Source organism: Abramis brama (genome assembly GCF_963993115.1).
Source record: "Abramis brama genome assembly, chromosome: 19".
NCBI lineage: Eukaryota > Metazoa > Chordata > Actinopteri > Cypriniformes > Leuciscidae > Abramis > Abramis brama.
In genome coordinates, this window is record NC_139981.1 from 10,534,236 (window position 1) to 10,549,681 (window position 15,446).

Sequence of the window (15,446 nt, forward strand, 5' to 3'; positions counted from 1 at the left end):
ATGCCAGTCATGAATCCGATATGGAAGCAAATATGGAAGGTTTTGGCCAAGCTTTTGAACAAATTTATTTAGTCATTTTGATATCAAATACTCCAAAACGTCAACCTACAAAATGAGCAAGAGACTTTCATGCCATTAAATACTGTAACATTTGTGACGTCATAAAGGCTCGCGCAGTTGTGCTCTTTAAATGCTGTGTTGTTGTTGTGGTAAAAGGTTATAGGAAAATCAACTCATCATCAAGTGAAAGTTGAGTTCTCAAAGAATCTCAACTACTTTGCAAGACAAATGCTTTTTGTAATTAGGTATTAGCCAACATGCTACACTACCTGTCCATCTCAAATAACAAACAAACAAAACAAAAATACATATAGGCCAGGGTTTTCCAGTTTGAAAACCCCTGGGGGTTCATGAGGGAAAAGCAGGGGGTTGGTGAGTTAATGAAAAGCTAATAATAATTCCAGTAATAAAAATATAAAATTGAAATGAATAATTTTACAATTGAAACATTATAACACTTACTAAAATATTTTATTATTGTTATTTACCTGTATGGCATGTGACCATCTGACATAAAAGAACCGTGAACATGCAAATTTGTTGTTAAATGATTAAAATTAAATTATTTAAAAAAAGAATTGGGGGAAATTAGTTGCATTCATGTTAACTGAAGTTTTTGTGAAATGTTTTATTTTGGCAGCTTGGTGAGGAATAACAAGGGTCTTTAATAAATCGACGTTTAATAGCGATACGTTTACTGATGAGGGCGTAACTTTCTACTAACTACACTATTTGAAGATCTTATCAATGAATATTTCATCAGTGTTGTTTTTACATCCTGCTAAGCAGCCTGCCTTTCCACCGCTTCTGTTTGCGCTCAGATGACGTGGCCATGGGTGGCGAAGCGGAGGGTTTTCTTCCTCTACGTTGACTCATCGCTCTCTCCAACGATAGGTCCAAGTTACCCATGTGACCTGTTCCCACCCATCAGCGGTGGACGCGCTGATCACTCGCTGAACAGTTTTACGACAAACTCGTATGTGAGCACCTCAAGACAACTACTGTCATAGAACCAGGAAGAAGGAAGGTGGGATAGCCCCCAAAAAAGATACCATTTCAAATCAGTCGCAGAATTTTCCCTAGAAAATCATGGGGCTCTGCAGGTGGACGATTGAAGTGGTTGTCTTGACGACTGTTTTTAGTTCGTTGCTGCCAGTTCGAGCAGATGAACACGAACATAAGGTAAGATAAACTGCGGGCCGAGAAGCCCTCTGTGTTCGGTGTGTATAGTCTCGGGAGACGTTAGATATTGAGCTGGTTGCTCTGGCAAAAGTGCCTAACATCACAGGACATAAATAAATCCTATAAACTTGATACGATGAATGATTTATTTTCCCATGTCTATGTTAGAAATGCTAAGCACATCAGAAGCTACGTGGCTAGCTTAGCATCAGCTATCCTATTACATTATGCTGTTCTAACAGCAGGGCTGTGCTCGAAATCCTCGGCTTCGACTCCTCGTATCATGCATAATAAGTATTATGTTATTTTAGGCATAAGATGTGTTTCGTGTGCGTTTCTTTTGTGTATGTATGAGGTTATTCTGAAGGGTCTGCTAACCGCCGTTAGCTAAAATAAATATGTCCGTCTATACACACACATCCGGTTCGTCTAGGCTTTTATATGACCGATACACTGTAAAACATTGTTACGTTTACACACAGAGCAGCTTTGGTTGCAATAATTTTACTGTGACGGAGTGGTAGTCTTTTCCCGGTGTCATTTTGGTGACTGTATATTTTACAGTTCCTAACTATATGTCATTAAATCATAATATGTCAAAATAACAACCTATTTAAGCTAATGAAATCTGTTAGGTACAATGGAAGGCTGCTTAAATTCATCACAATTATTGTGTTATCACGTAACACACATGCCACTAACATAACTCAGAAATATTTAATAAGATCTAAATATTTTTAGACTACAATTACATGGGTTAGGAAGATTTTTATATAAGGCAGCTTACAATTAAGCAATTAGCAAGTTTATATTGTTGCATATTTACACTTTTTACACTCTTTCAGTGTACAGCATTATAGTATTGTGATAATGTTTGATTTTGATTTGAGACGACTTAAAAGTCAGCATGAAATGAAAATGAACTTCATCTATTTTCTAAATGCATCTTACTGTGAACAGTTCACATGTGCATGTTTAATTAAAAAAAAGAAAATTCATCAAAATGTCATACCTGGAACTCGTTTTTCTGGTGTCCTGAAGATGCTTACAAAATTCATCAGCATTTCAGACATTGGTAGGTATCACGATTGAATACAATATGAAAAGCATCTGTGGTATGACACTGATCAGTTTAGACAAGTTGATTTTGGGTGTTTGCAGAGATTTAAATCTTCACTTTTATTGCAGCCCCTTTCACATCTTTCATAATATTACTGGAATTATTCAGCACCACACATAATCTGTGATGATGAATTATAGCTCATAAAACAGGATACGTTCTCGTATATATATTCCTTCTTTTGTCTCAAGGGATCTGGGGTTTCTGGTGGTTAATGTGCTTCTTTTTATTCAAACCAGTGCCAATGGGAATACCTCTGAGCATGGGAGACAGTGTTTAAGGTTTCATCGTTACAACCATGCAGTTGTCTTTGTCCTTTTATTCTCATTTTCATTATCCAGTGTCATGAGTATTGCTGCATTGCTCTTATATTTGTTCTCTAGATTCAGATAGGATGGCGTAGTAACACTACCTGATTTACTGGTTCACACCCTGTCTTTACTGTGTTTCTTTAGCCTCTTAATTCAAAGAATTTAAAGGATAGTTCAGTATGAACCACTTTCTTCTGTGGAACATAAAAGAAGATATTTTGAGAATTGTTTGTTTTTTCTCTCCAATGGAAGTCAATGGTCACCAAAACGGTTTAGTTACCAACATTCTTGAAAAATCTTCTTTTATATTCCCACGAAGAAAGATACAGGTTTGGCACAACATGATGGTTTGTTTGAAGACAATTTTTGGTAAACTCTACCTTTAAGCATTCATTTCTGCATCAAGATTGTTTCCACCCCAGAATCAATTACATTTCTATTATCTAATGATCTATTATGTCTAATCAAATCTCCATTATTGTCATTTGCCTTGAAAAATTGAAAAACTTGTTAAAGATACAACAGGATATTAATAATAACCATCGAGAGGCAATGGTCTGTGTCTCTGCATACTTTATTCTGTAAATGTATGTGTAAAAGGGAGCAAGCACATTTTAAGCAAAACATTTTTTGTACTGTTGCTTCTAGGACATCATATTGGTCACTAAAAAAAAAATCTGTGCTGTATAATTTGTTTAATGTAGATTGAGTATGTATAAATAACTTGAAAGTTTTTAATGCTATTTATGTAGTTTTCGACATTGGAAATGTCTGGTATCTGCACGATTTTAGATTTTTGTAGTTGTTTCAAATCGCGATTGTCCCACGATTCTGAAAAGACAACTAAACAAAATAACGTAATTTACTAGAGGTTCTGACATAATGTTAATTGCTGTAGTAGTCTATTTAAAACGTTGAATTAATTTGAATGAATTTTTTTTTTTAAATTGGTTTGAACGACTCACTCAAATACTTCACTTGTTTCATTACTGGATGAATCAGGGTATTTTAACAATCTCTTGAATGAATGATTCAGTGGCTACGTTTACATACACAACTTTTGTTTCAATTGGACTGAATTCATTCCAATTGATGAATCTGAATGTAGTGATTACATGAACGTTAAACGTACATCAACGTTAAATCGGGTTGACATGCACACACTGCACGAATATACAGAGTTTCCCACTGTTTGCGCGTAATAACTATTCTCCTACATTGGTTCTTTATTTGTTTTAAACAGCAGACTTAATAGTTATCCAATTCTGGTTATAAAGACCTTGAACATATGAACCATTGGGCCATGCTGCTTATATTTATCATTTGAACCATTGGGCCGTGCTGCTTATATTTATAACGCTGTAAAAAATACCCCTCCCCGTGCCCAAAACCACTCGTCTGTGGATGAGAATTTTAGAATGACGGGACACTCATTTATATGACACTTTATTCAACAGGAAGAAACATCGCGCTATTTCAGCGTCATTGCACATGCGCAGTCCTTTCAGTTTCAGTTTTCAATCCGATCAAGTGTTTACATGTCCTCTCGATCGGATTAGAAAAGGAATAAACCACCCATTTCAATCGGATCGAAATTTCATTCGGATCAAGCTCAATCGGATTGATTAAAGTGTTGTTTACCTGAAAGCTTTTTTCATGAAAGTCCAATTGAGCCGTCAATTATTATTTGGATGCATGTAAACGTAGCCAATGACAAATACATTTTTAACAGTCACTTGTTGCCACCTAGTGGTGTAACAATGGAATTAATACAGTCCTTATTTGAAGCACCAAGTTACTTTCAAAATGCTATATTTTGATCGCTACCATAGACCACAATGTTTACATCAGTTTTTAACTTTTATCCCAGTACTTCTATGATAATTTAAATATTTGTTACACAGAAATAATGATACTGTGTGGTTGAAAAGACAGTTTGTGAAGCTGTTTAATGATAACTGCTTTTTCTGGGTCAGCACTGTGATGGTTCTTGTCAAAGGTTTAATAGACATGGCTGAATCGCTGTCATTTAGGTATAAGATCAATAACTCTAGATTCAACAGAGACCTCATTGATTTTATTGTTGTGTTTTTACAGCATTGTATAACTTTTGCTTACTTGTCCACTTGGAGGATGAATAGATTTGATCTAAAGTCTTTGAACAGAAAAGTTTTAAATGAAGTGTAATATTTGGACAAATGAATTTTCTCTTTGTGAAGCATGTTTTTTTTATTATTATTATCTTGTTTTGCTTGAGGGTTTGGCAGCATCATCATTTTGTTAGTCTCAATTCTAAAACCTCTTAACTTCCAGCTGACTTGACTTCCACATTCTTGCATCGAATGAATGGAGTAGGCTAGTTTTTATGGGTGTGCTTGAGCCACACACGCACCATAGAGAGTGTGTCTGTGTGGATTTAGACTGTTGTTTTTATTTTCCCAGTTTTATTTAAATGAATATGTTAGTTTGCAAAATGTAAAAAAATTTGTTTTTGGTGCAAAATACAAAAACAACAGTGTCTGAGCCCTTGTAGTCTGAGGATGGAGCCCTCTTGTAGTCTGAGCTCTTTTAATTGGTGACATCCCGGAGTTGAATTAACATCACAAAGAATAGATGCTGATATTTGAAACAGGTAGCTAATGACTGTTCTCGTTCTTCTCCAGTACACTGATAAAGAGGAGGTGGTTCTATGGATGAATACAGTGGGCCCTTATCACAACCGACAGGAGACCTATAAGTACTTCTCCCTACCATTCTGTGTGGGCACGAAGAAAACTATTAGTCATTATCATGAGACGTTAGGAGAGGCGCTACAGGGGGTTGAATTGGAGTTCAGCGGTCTGGATATCAAGTATACAGGTATGGTCTTGATACCTGTTCAACTGAACAACAGCCGAAATGCATAATTTTCCTGTTATCACTGTAAAGCTGCTTTAAAACAATCTGTATTGTACTATTAAGCGCTATATAAATAAAGGTGACTTGACTATTGTGGCTAGCATGTTAACTTGTTCAAATGAAGCTTATCAACAAGCATTCAAGTACTATGAATGTAATTTACATTATTTAAATCTGTAGATCATTCATCCACATGTTTGATAGTAAGACTGTTGCTCTTGTGATGATTGTAAGAATGCAATGTGGATTTGTCTTTTACAGAGGAAGTGATGCAGACGACATACTGTGACATTGAACTAGACAAACCTAAAAAAGATGCGTTTGTCTATGCCATCAAGAACCACTACTGGTATCAAATGTACATAGATGACCTTCCCATCTGGGGTGAGTAAACCGGAAGTCAGAGTGATTGGCAAGCCTGCTTTTGAGATTTTATTCTTTTTTTTATTTCTATAATCTTTATATAATCAGTTTTTCATCTAATATCTATTTTATTTATATTATATTTTTATTTGATGATAGAACAATATTCTTAATAGTTTTTGTTAATAATAACACTTCAGCTGAGACATTATAAAAATGAGACTGCAATTGTGAAGGTCACAAAATATATTTTTGAGACCAATCTGTTAGCACAAACAACAAAAACGAGAAACAGTTTTCTGATGATCATTTTAATCATCAAAAAGTCTAGATGGGGTATTTGCTTGTGGTTGACCTTCACTGAAATGTGAGTAAAATCCTGCTGCATTCATTGTGTTTAGATAAAAAAAATTCTGTGCGGGTGTGCAGAGACAGGGTGACCAACTGCTCTCCAGGGTACAGTTAACTTTGTACACCTAGTTGATTAATCTTTGCAAAGAAATGAAAGTGGCATGTATGTATCTGGTCATTCTGGGACATCCTGTTCTGTGACAGTTTTTGATAGACAGAAAGCATCTAAAGAGTATTGATTTGTCCATTATGCAACATTTGAGGCTGCAGAGAAGGTCATGAAGATGCTTGATGTCATGTTACTCTGGCTGTGACTTTCAAGTGCATGTTCCATTACAAGTCCTATGAGGAGCATCAGGATGACTGAAATAAGTGGTTTCAATATCCAGAGAAAATGGTCTCCAAGATCTTGTATCTGGATGTTAGCCACTTCCACAAGTTAACAACAGTATCTGCCCTGCTTCCCAGTTTGCACGGCTCCAACCCTGCATTCAGTGGGATGCAATGGATGCTCACCCACTGGGTGAGAGTCTCCCATTTAGTCGTTTCTTCCGCTCTTGAATTCTTCCTCGAATTCTGTTGTCCCTTGAGCCTTTGGTCACAACGTGAATGCAACTGTTTATGATTGAGGCCTATCAAGCCATCGAGGTTGGCAAGACTTTCAGCTGTCAACGCTGATGTAGCTTTTCATGACCTAGAGCATTGAGAACTCAAACGTTTCCTTCAAATTGCTGACAACCCCTTAACAAAGCTCACCCAGCTTCAGCCCATCCACCGTCAGGCTGCTGAGTGTCTCCTCCCAGTTAGTCAGGAAAGGGTTATGTCAGCAGTGTATGTGCAGACTCAGAGCATGTCCACTCCCAAAAGAGACTTCAGATGTAGCCACCATACTTATAGGTGCTCTAGAATATGGTCTCTTTTTACATGGCATTTTGCACCCTACACACAATTCTTCACATCCAACAGCTTGTGTAAGGGCATCTCCACAGCAGTTGGGAGACTCAAGTCAGCAGTCATCATTGTAGGGACGCTGGTACAGAAATGCCAGAACGTTTTTTAAGATCCATTGTGAGCTGCCAAAATAACAATATTTTCTGGAAGCTTCCCATTTATTGACCATCTTCTCACTCTAAATCTCAAGTGATATTGTACCTTAGATAATGCATGTTACAAAGCCATTACATTGTTCAAAAGAAAAAGAAAAAGGGAATAATAAACTGTGCCTGAAAGGGAAATCAGTTTATTAATGTATTTTAAACACGTTGTTTCCCACCAGGGTACATTTTAACAAACCATTATTGTTCAACAGAACTAATGAAATTAAATTTCATTGTAAAACCATTTGTTCTGAAAGAGCAGTAGGGTTATTACGTGTTCTAATAGTTGGAGAAATATTGCATTTGACTTGAAATGCATTATAAAAAGTTTGTCTTGATAGCTTAAATGTCATTGTTGGTTATTTACTTTAAATGACAGCATGAAATGCCATTCACTCTGTTCTGTGAAGCATTTCACATTGAACAATATTCAAGAGGAAATGATGTTCTACAGACTTGTTCGTTAGGGTTTGGTTGGTTTGTAAAATGTTAGGCTGTGATGTTAGTGGTTATTCCATTCATTTTAGAGGAAGTAAAAGTTATGTTTTTGATATAAGTAGCTTTCTGAGGATTGTTTTGTGGGATTATTTAAGGTATTGTTGGTGAAGCTGATGAGAATGGAGAGGACTATTATCTCTGGACTTACAAAAAGCTGGAGATCGGATACAATGGGAACAGAATTGTGGATGTTAACCTGACCAGCGAGGGGAAGGTCAAGCTTGTGCCAAACACAAGAATTCCCATGTCATACTCTGTGAGTAAAGCTTTCCTAAAACTCAGAAACCTGCTAATATTAACTAATACAAGGTTAATTAAATTGTCATTTAAAATTGAAGTTTGTGTGGAAAATTAATACTAATGCGTATTGTGTGAAAGAATAATTTATAATATTACAAACTTATTGCCGATCCTCACAGGTGAAGTGGAAGAAATCTGATGTGAAATTTGAGGATAGATTTGACAAATATCTTGATCCGTCCTTCTTTCAACACCGGGTAAATGGCACATATTGTTTGCTAACTCCTTCCCAGCTAATTTAAAATGTGCTGGGTGATAATGAATTTATGGAATGTTTTTTGTGTGTGGTTTTGCACCTGACAGATTCACTGGTTCTCAATATTCAACTCTTTCATGATGGTGATTTTCCTGGTGGGCCTTGTTTCAATGATCCTGATGAGGACATTAAGGAAAGACTACGCCAGATACAGCAAAGAAGAGGAAATGGATGATATGGTGATCACTTGCAGAACATTTTTGGAATTCTTTATTACATGAGCCTTATGAATCCCATCACCCTTTAAGTTACACATTTGTTTTCTCTTGTATCTGTGATGAATTGGTTTATTCACAACCTCACAATGGCTGATGTTTTATAGCTTTGATAACAGCTCCAAATTTCCTCTCAGGGATGGCGTCTTCCTCTCTGCATTTTATCAAACTCGATGCACATTCTTTTTTCTTCAGGATCGTGATCTCGGTGATGAATATGGATGGAAGCAGGTTCATGGTGATGTGTTCAGACCGTCCAGCCACCCGCTGATATTCTCCTCCCTCATTGGCTCTGGGTGTCAGATCTTCTCTGTTTCCCTCATAGTCATCATTTTGGCCATGATTGAGGACTTGTATACAGAGTGAGTTTCACCTATGATTAACAGGGCAACGATATTGTCTAATAATTAAATAAAGGCTTCAATACAAATTACATTGTTGTATAACCATGATATATACATTTGGACATTTATGGAAAGGTGGGCTGTAAGGGATATTCACATTTTCTGAAGTGCTCATCAAAGGAATTTCGTGTTTGCCTTTGTAGGAGAGGGTCCATGCTGAGTACAGCCATATTTGTCTATGCTGCCACATCCCCAGTCAATGGCTACTTTGGTGGAAGCCTTTATGCAAAACAAGGAGGTATGCAAACTGATATTTGCAACGTCTGCGATAAGGATGTCCAAATGTCAATTTAACTGTATTAGCATTTATGCTTTTAAGGTAACCTATTGAAGGTGTTCTAGGTGTCTACAGACTTTTTTCTTGTTGTTTCTTGCATAATTTTTGCAGGGAGGAGATGGATAAAGCAGATGTTCATAGGAGCTTTTCTGATCCCTGCCATGGTGTGTGGCACAGCATTCTTCATCAATTTTATTGCAATCTACTACCATGCCTCCAGAGCCATCCCATTCGGCACCATGGTGAGTTTGTCATCTGCCTTATACAGTGTGTAGTCTATACATGCCTATCTCAGACAATAATGTCAATCTCAGGTTGATTTTACAACTGGGATCAATTGCTGAGTAGAAAATTTGGTTGTGAACATGCTAGTGCCATTTAGTTTCAAGTCTGCTACATATCACGCATGCAATTTGTTGAAAGTGGTTTATACCCCTATCATTCTCAAAATGATAGTTCACCCAAAAATGAAAATTGTCAATAACTCACTTTCATATTGTTCCAAACCCATAAGACTTACCATAAGACTGGTATTCAAAGTCTTCTGAAGAGACATAATCACTTTATATGGTGAACAGATTTAATTTAGGCTTTTATTCACATATAAACATTGATCTTAGAGCACTCATTTAATAACAGAATCTCAACAATACTTGATTGATTGCGCGAGAACAAACCTCATTGGTTCTTGTGGAACCTCGAACATGTTGGTATGACACGTGAGAATGAATCTCATTGGTTCTTGCGTGTCAAGCAAGCATACTTGAATTTATGTTTAGTGTTTATATGTGAATAAAAGCCTAAATGAAATCTATTTATCATATAAAGGCGATCGTGTCTCTTCAGAAGACTTGGATTGAACTGCTCTATTCATACAAATTTATTTTATGATCTCTTATTAAACATTTTGAACCATCAGAGTTTTAGGTGAATAGAGGGAAAATGGAAGGACAGAAATCTCTCAGATTTCATTAAAAATATTTTCATTTGTGTTCTGAAAATGAATGAAAGTCTTGTGGGTTTGGAATGACATGAGAATTTTCATTTTTGGGTTAACTAACACTTTAAAGCATTAATTGCTTTGGTGCAATATTTGTTTCAAATATTATATATTATGAATCTTATTTTATTTTATCAGGTTGCAGTGTGCTGCATCTGTTTCTTTGTAATTCTACCTCTGAACCTGGTGGGGACAATCCTGGGCAGGAACCTCTCCGGTCAGCCCAACTTTCCTTGTAGGGTCAATGCTGTACCCAGACCCATCCCAGAGAAGAAATGGTAACCTCAATCATGATTCACACATAACAGAGTGTCTCACACCTGCTCAGTTGTCTTGATATCATCCCATATTCTCCATTGTGTCATTGTTTCATTTTTGTTTTCTGTGATTTACATGATGTTCAAACATGATCAAATTGATTTGAATGTAAATAATGTGAAGGTTTTCTATACATCAGATAAAATGATTGTTATAGACTTTTATAAATAAATTTGTCTTACTAAATGTTTCTCTGAATTGGCAGGTTTATGGAGCCAGCGGTTATTGTGTGTCTAGGTGGCATTCTTCCATTCGGGTCAATATTCATTGAGATGTAAGTCTGCACACTTCTGGGTACACACACACCCATAATGACTATGAATATCTGTAAGATTAAAAACTATCTTACATTTTCTTTCAGGTACTTCATTTTCACATCTTTCTGGGCCTACAAGATTTACTATGTGTACGGATTTATGATGCTGGTGCTGGTGATCCTGTGCATTGTTACAGTCTGTGTTACCATCGTCTGTACCTACTTCCTTCTCAATGCAGAAGACTACAGATGGTAAGGAGCATTACATGCAATACTGTCTTTATAATGCTGTTTTGCTTATGTATTTTAATTTGTTTCCACCCTCCGTTTCCATCCTCCCAAGTGTACTTGTGAACAGACCGCAGAGGCGTTTAAATTTGTAGGAACGTAAATGCATCATAACCAGATGACATCATGAGACTGAATGACAGTATTTCTTTTAAGATTAATGTAATTTTCCTTTCTTTTTTCTTTTTTGCAGGCAGTGGACCAGCTTTCTCTCTGCAGCCTCAACAGCAGTTTACGTTTACATGTACTCCTTCTACTACTATTTCTTTAAAACAAAGTGAGTTTTAGTTACTTTTCCTTAAATGTCATTGTATGAATGCTCTAAATTTAAATGTCTTATCATTTACTCACCCTCGGTCACTTGCAGAATTTCCAAGCTGCTATTTTCTATAAAACATTATCTATAAAGTGACAAGCTCCATAAACCTTGCAATACAATAAAAATGCTAGAAATTACATACTAAATCTGTGTGTGAGGAACATGCTGAAATTTAAGTATCACTTTTAGCATTTGGGTTACTTGTGTGCAATAGTTATGCACTGAATTTTCAGCCGAAAAGTGTTCCCCCACCCCTCAGTGTTCAGCGCTCAGGTTTCACTCTCGCTCTAGCCGTTATTATTGTGCAGTGTGACTCTCCGCTCAATATTCCTCTCTATGCACATGCGCTCTGCTCAGTTGCTCACGGCCCATGCGAACGCTCCACTCATGTTCCGTTTATGGTCATTGGAAAAGCAAAGTCCGCTCAAATAATGCTGACATGAAATTTCTATGTAGTTGTAGTATACTATACGTAGTCTAACCCTACTGTGCTGTAACATGGTAAAATGGCGCTACCCTCTCAATCACTGATCTGCTCACATGCTCTGATAATAATAGCTTTTTAGGACTATACATTGTTTGGATAATTGGTCAAAAAATAAATCTGTTAAATCTGATTCTGTTGCATAGAAATTATAAAGAATAATATATTGATATTTAATATTAATTTAATATTATATTTTCTGTCCAATTTTAGTGTGGTTATTTTATTGGAAGTATCATAAAATGATTGAATTTCATTTAAAAATTCTAATATTAATACAATTATACAAATAAAAGCTAATTTAAAATAATAAATAAATAATTTTTAAAAAGCATTTTCGGTTTTCGTCCTAGTGCATCTAGAATTTTCGGTTTTGGCCCAGAATTTTCATTTTGGTGCATCCCTAAATTGCAAGTACATTGTTTGAAAAATAGAAATTGTTTCTCATTTTCATTTAATGGATGTATTACCGTATCTTCCGAAAAATAAGTAGCACTTGAGTAGAAGTCGCACGGGGGCAAAATTGTGCTGATAAAAAAAACCAAGTCGTGCTTGAATTTAATAGCATTATATAGGTTGCAGCTTGTTTCATATGATAAAACTTATAGTCCAGAAAATATGGTAATTGTCTGTAGATCTAAATCTGTGGATCTGATACCAATGATTAGCATGTACTCATTTTATCTGCAGGATGTATGGCTTATTTCAGACGTCATTCTATTTTGGCTACATGGCTGTGTTCAGTACTGCTCTGGGAATCATGTGTGGTGAGTACAAGAAAACTACTTTACAGTGATTCTCCTCGTTAATCATAAGTGTTGCTATATGGGTAGGGGAGCGACATATTCTTATGATAACATCTCTTTGTTTTTAGGAGCGGTAGGTTACATGGGAACAAGTGCCTTTGTGAGGAAGATCTACACAAATGTAAAAATCGACTAGAAACTCAGCAGCGACGCTGCGGATCAGCCGACACTTCCTCCCGATCGACGCGGGCACAAAGTCTCCATTTATTTTGCAAGAAGAGATTGTGGTATCTTGTACAAAATCTAGTTTTCCATTTTCTCAATGAATTAAAAGTTGCGGCATGATGCGTACACGAGGGTAAAATGAGAGGTGTAATAAACAGGACTTTTTATTTTTTATTTTATCTGCTTTTTCGTTTTTCCCTTCAGAGGCAATGCAGGCAGTAAATGCAGATAAAGGGGAAAGAAAGTACACCACAACGTTGCTCCTATTTCTTATAACTTTATCCCACCCCCCAAAACCATTGAACAGATCTTTATTGATGGAATAGTTTAGCTCTCTTCAGTGAAGAGGCCAAAGTGTATTGAGAGCCTTTGTTCTATTATATGAGAATATCAGAGAGTGGGGTTTACGTCCATCCTCTTGCTTGTCTGTTTTGTATTAGTCGTACAATGCCTTCATTGTAGTATTGTTTTACATGCTTATGAATCGCACCAAAAGCATAACGTGGTTTGAAATTCCAAAATACAGAAATTCTTTTCTTTTTTCATAAATAGCAAAAAACCAATATGATGTGAAGCAGACAGGTTTTAGCTCTACCTTTTCAGGGCATCTGTTGTCCTGTAGCTCAGATCCACAGACCCGCGCGGGACAGAGCTTAGCACATCAGATACAGTTCGCTATCCACAAGCAGATTCTAGTGAGACTGGTGATATGAAATGATGGTTTGGTGGCAGATTGTTTTAATGGGATGTGTGATGTGATTTCTTTTTCCAGTTCAGTTTTATGTTGTTGTTTGGGTTTGAATGAAGTCTGCTCGTAAAGATAATATATGGAGGGGGTTGGCCATGTATATAACCTTAATAATGTAACAGTAGATGTAGATCCCAAATGTATTTTGGTTGTACAGATTTATTAAAGGGTGTCTTTTCTTTCTTTTATGAACAGTCAGATTAGGTTTTTTTGTTACTTTTTTTGAAGGTTGGGGTGGGCTTCGTGGCACAGTTACATCTTGCCTGATATTGCATGAATTTTTCACCAAATCAAATGATCAGATTCTATTTGTTTTTGTTGATCATAATTACATTTTAGGTGACCCTCATCACTACCCTTTATTTGCATCTTGTAGAACGGTCTCAAAAATAAGTGCTTCATTGACTTTGTGCTGCTCATAGAGGAGATAGTCATCAGCTTTTTTTTATTCTTTTTTTTTATTTAAAGAGTTGAAAGGCTATTCATTGTCTTGGACAGCTGACTCGTGCTTATTTTTGTATCCATGATCTGAACCAAAATTGTGATTTGTCAGACACAATTTAGGCACACATGCTAAAACTCTGCAAACATACTGTACAAAGTGAAGTTATTGTACACTTTACTAGATGTTTTCATGGTTACTAAGTGCAGACACACTTAGAGCTGTTGTTCTTATTTTTCTTGTTCCATTGTGTAAATACAGTATGTAACAAAAAAAAGTTTGAGAAGTGGCAAAGCCTTTTTCTAAAATTAATTTCTCCCAATTTAAAAAAATTATTTCTGGTTCTTCATGTCATGTTCCATGTGAAGTCTAAAGAGACATTTTAAACACAATATTAACTTGCTGTAAAAAAGGAGAAGAAAAAAAGAAATAAACATTGTTTTTGAGGTTATGTAGGCATGGTTTATATATGAAGGAAAAGTTGTCAATTAAAATGTTCTCCCCAAGGACAGCTGAGTACTTGATGGAAGCTACAAGAATTACACAGTCAGTATGTAATGATTGCACTTTTCAGTAGAATAAACAAATGGTGTGACGGCAGCTTCATCTGTCTTCAACATATTATGTTTCTAAAAACTTGGTCAAGAATCAGTCAAACTCTAGTTACTGAGATCAAAGTATTGCTGTATCGTTATTGTACGGTACCTTTTAGCAAGGAATTTAACTGCAGTGAACGGCCCTCAAATCCCGTCTCTGAACAATAATATAAAGCAGGATTTCTCAACCTTTTTAGTAACAAATGCATCGTTTTAAACTCTTGCGCTTACAAATGACAATTATTTGTTGTAACAAAAATTATGAACTACAGTGCTTAAGATTTTAATATATCCTATTCTACCATATCCTAGGATCATTGTTTTGCTGAGATACACTTAAGGTACACTATGTAACTTTTTTTATGTTCAAAATTAACATAAATGATTTAACATAAATGAAAGCGATTAAATTAATCAAAACATCATCAATCTTTCTTCCAAAACATGCTTTTTGTCTTACCCTGATTCACTATTTCTGTTATAAGTATTTATATTTTAGACCTGATGGGATGGTTTTTGTGGAAAATTGCGTATATACGTCACTTTGTCATGTCTGTAAATAGAGAAAAAAAAAGAAGCAGAACAGAGGAGAGTGCTGGCAAAAAGAGAACATGACACACCTCATAATAAAATGAAAATCAACACTGGCTTGGCTTTTGCTACTCGACAAATGAGTAAGGCATTTTATTTAA

At 36.0% G+C, this 15,446-nt stretch overlaps 1 protein-coding gene across 1 annotated transcript; it reads left to right on the plus strand.

The window, feature by feature from the left end:
* The first annotated feature begins 995 nt into the window (after positions 1-995).
* On the plus strand, positions 996-14,609 carry tm9sf3 (transmembrane 9 superfamily member 3). The gene is made up of 15 exons (XM_084092794.1): positions 996-1,242; positions 5,337-5,532; positions 5,833-5,955; positions 7,976-8,136; positions 8,300-8,377; positions 8,484-8,615; positions 8,847-9,013; positions 9,199-9,293; positions 9,444-9,574; positions 10,471-10,610; positions 10,856-10,924; positions 11,012-11,158; positions 11,388-11,471; positions 12,688-12,764; positions 12,872-14,609. The coding sequence occupies exons 1-15, from the start codon at positions 1,150-1,152 to the stop codon at positions 12,937-12,939; spliced, it is 1,761 nt and encodes a 586-aa protein (XP_083948920.1). The 5' UTR covers positions 996-1,149; the 3' UTR covers positions 12,940-14,609.
* Positions 14,610-15,446: the final 837 nt, after the last annotated feature.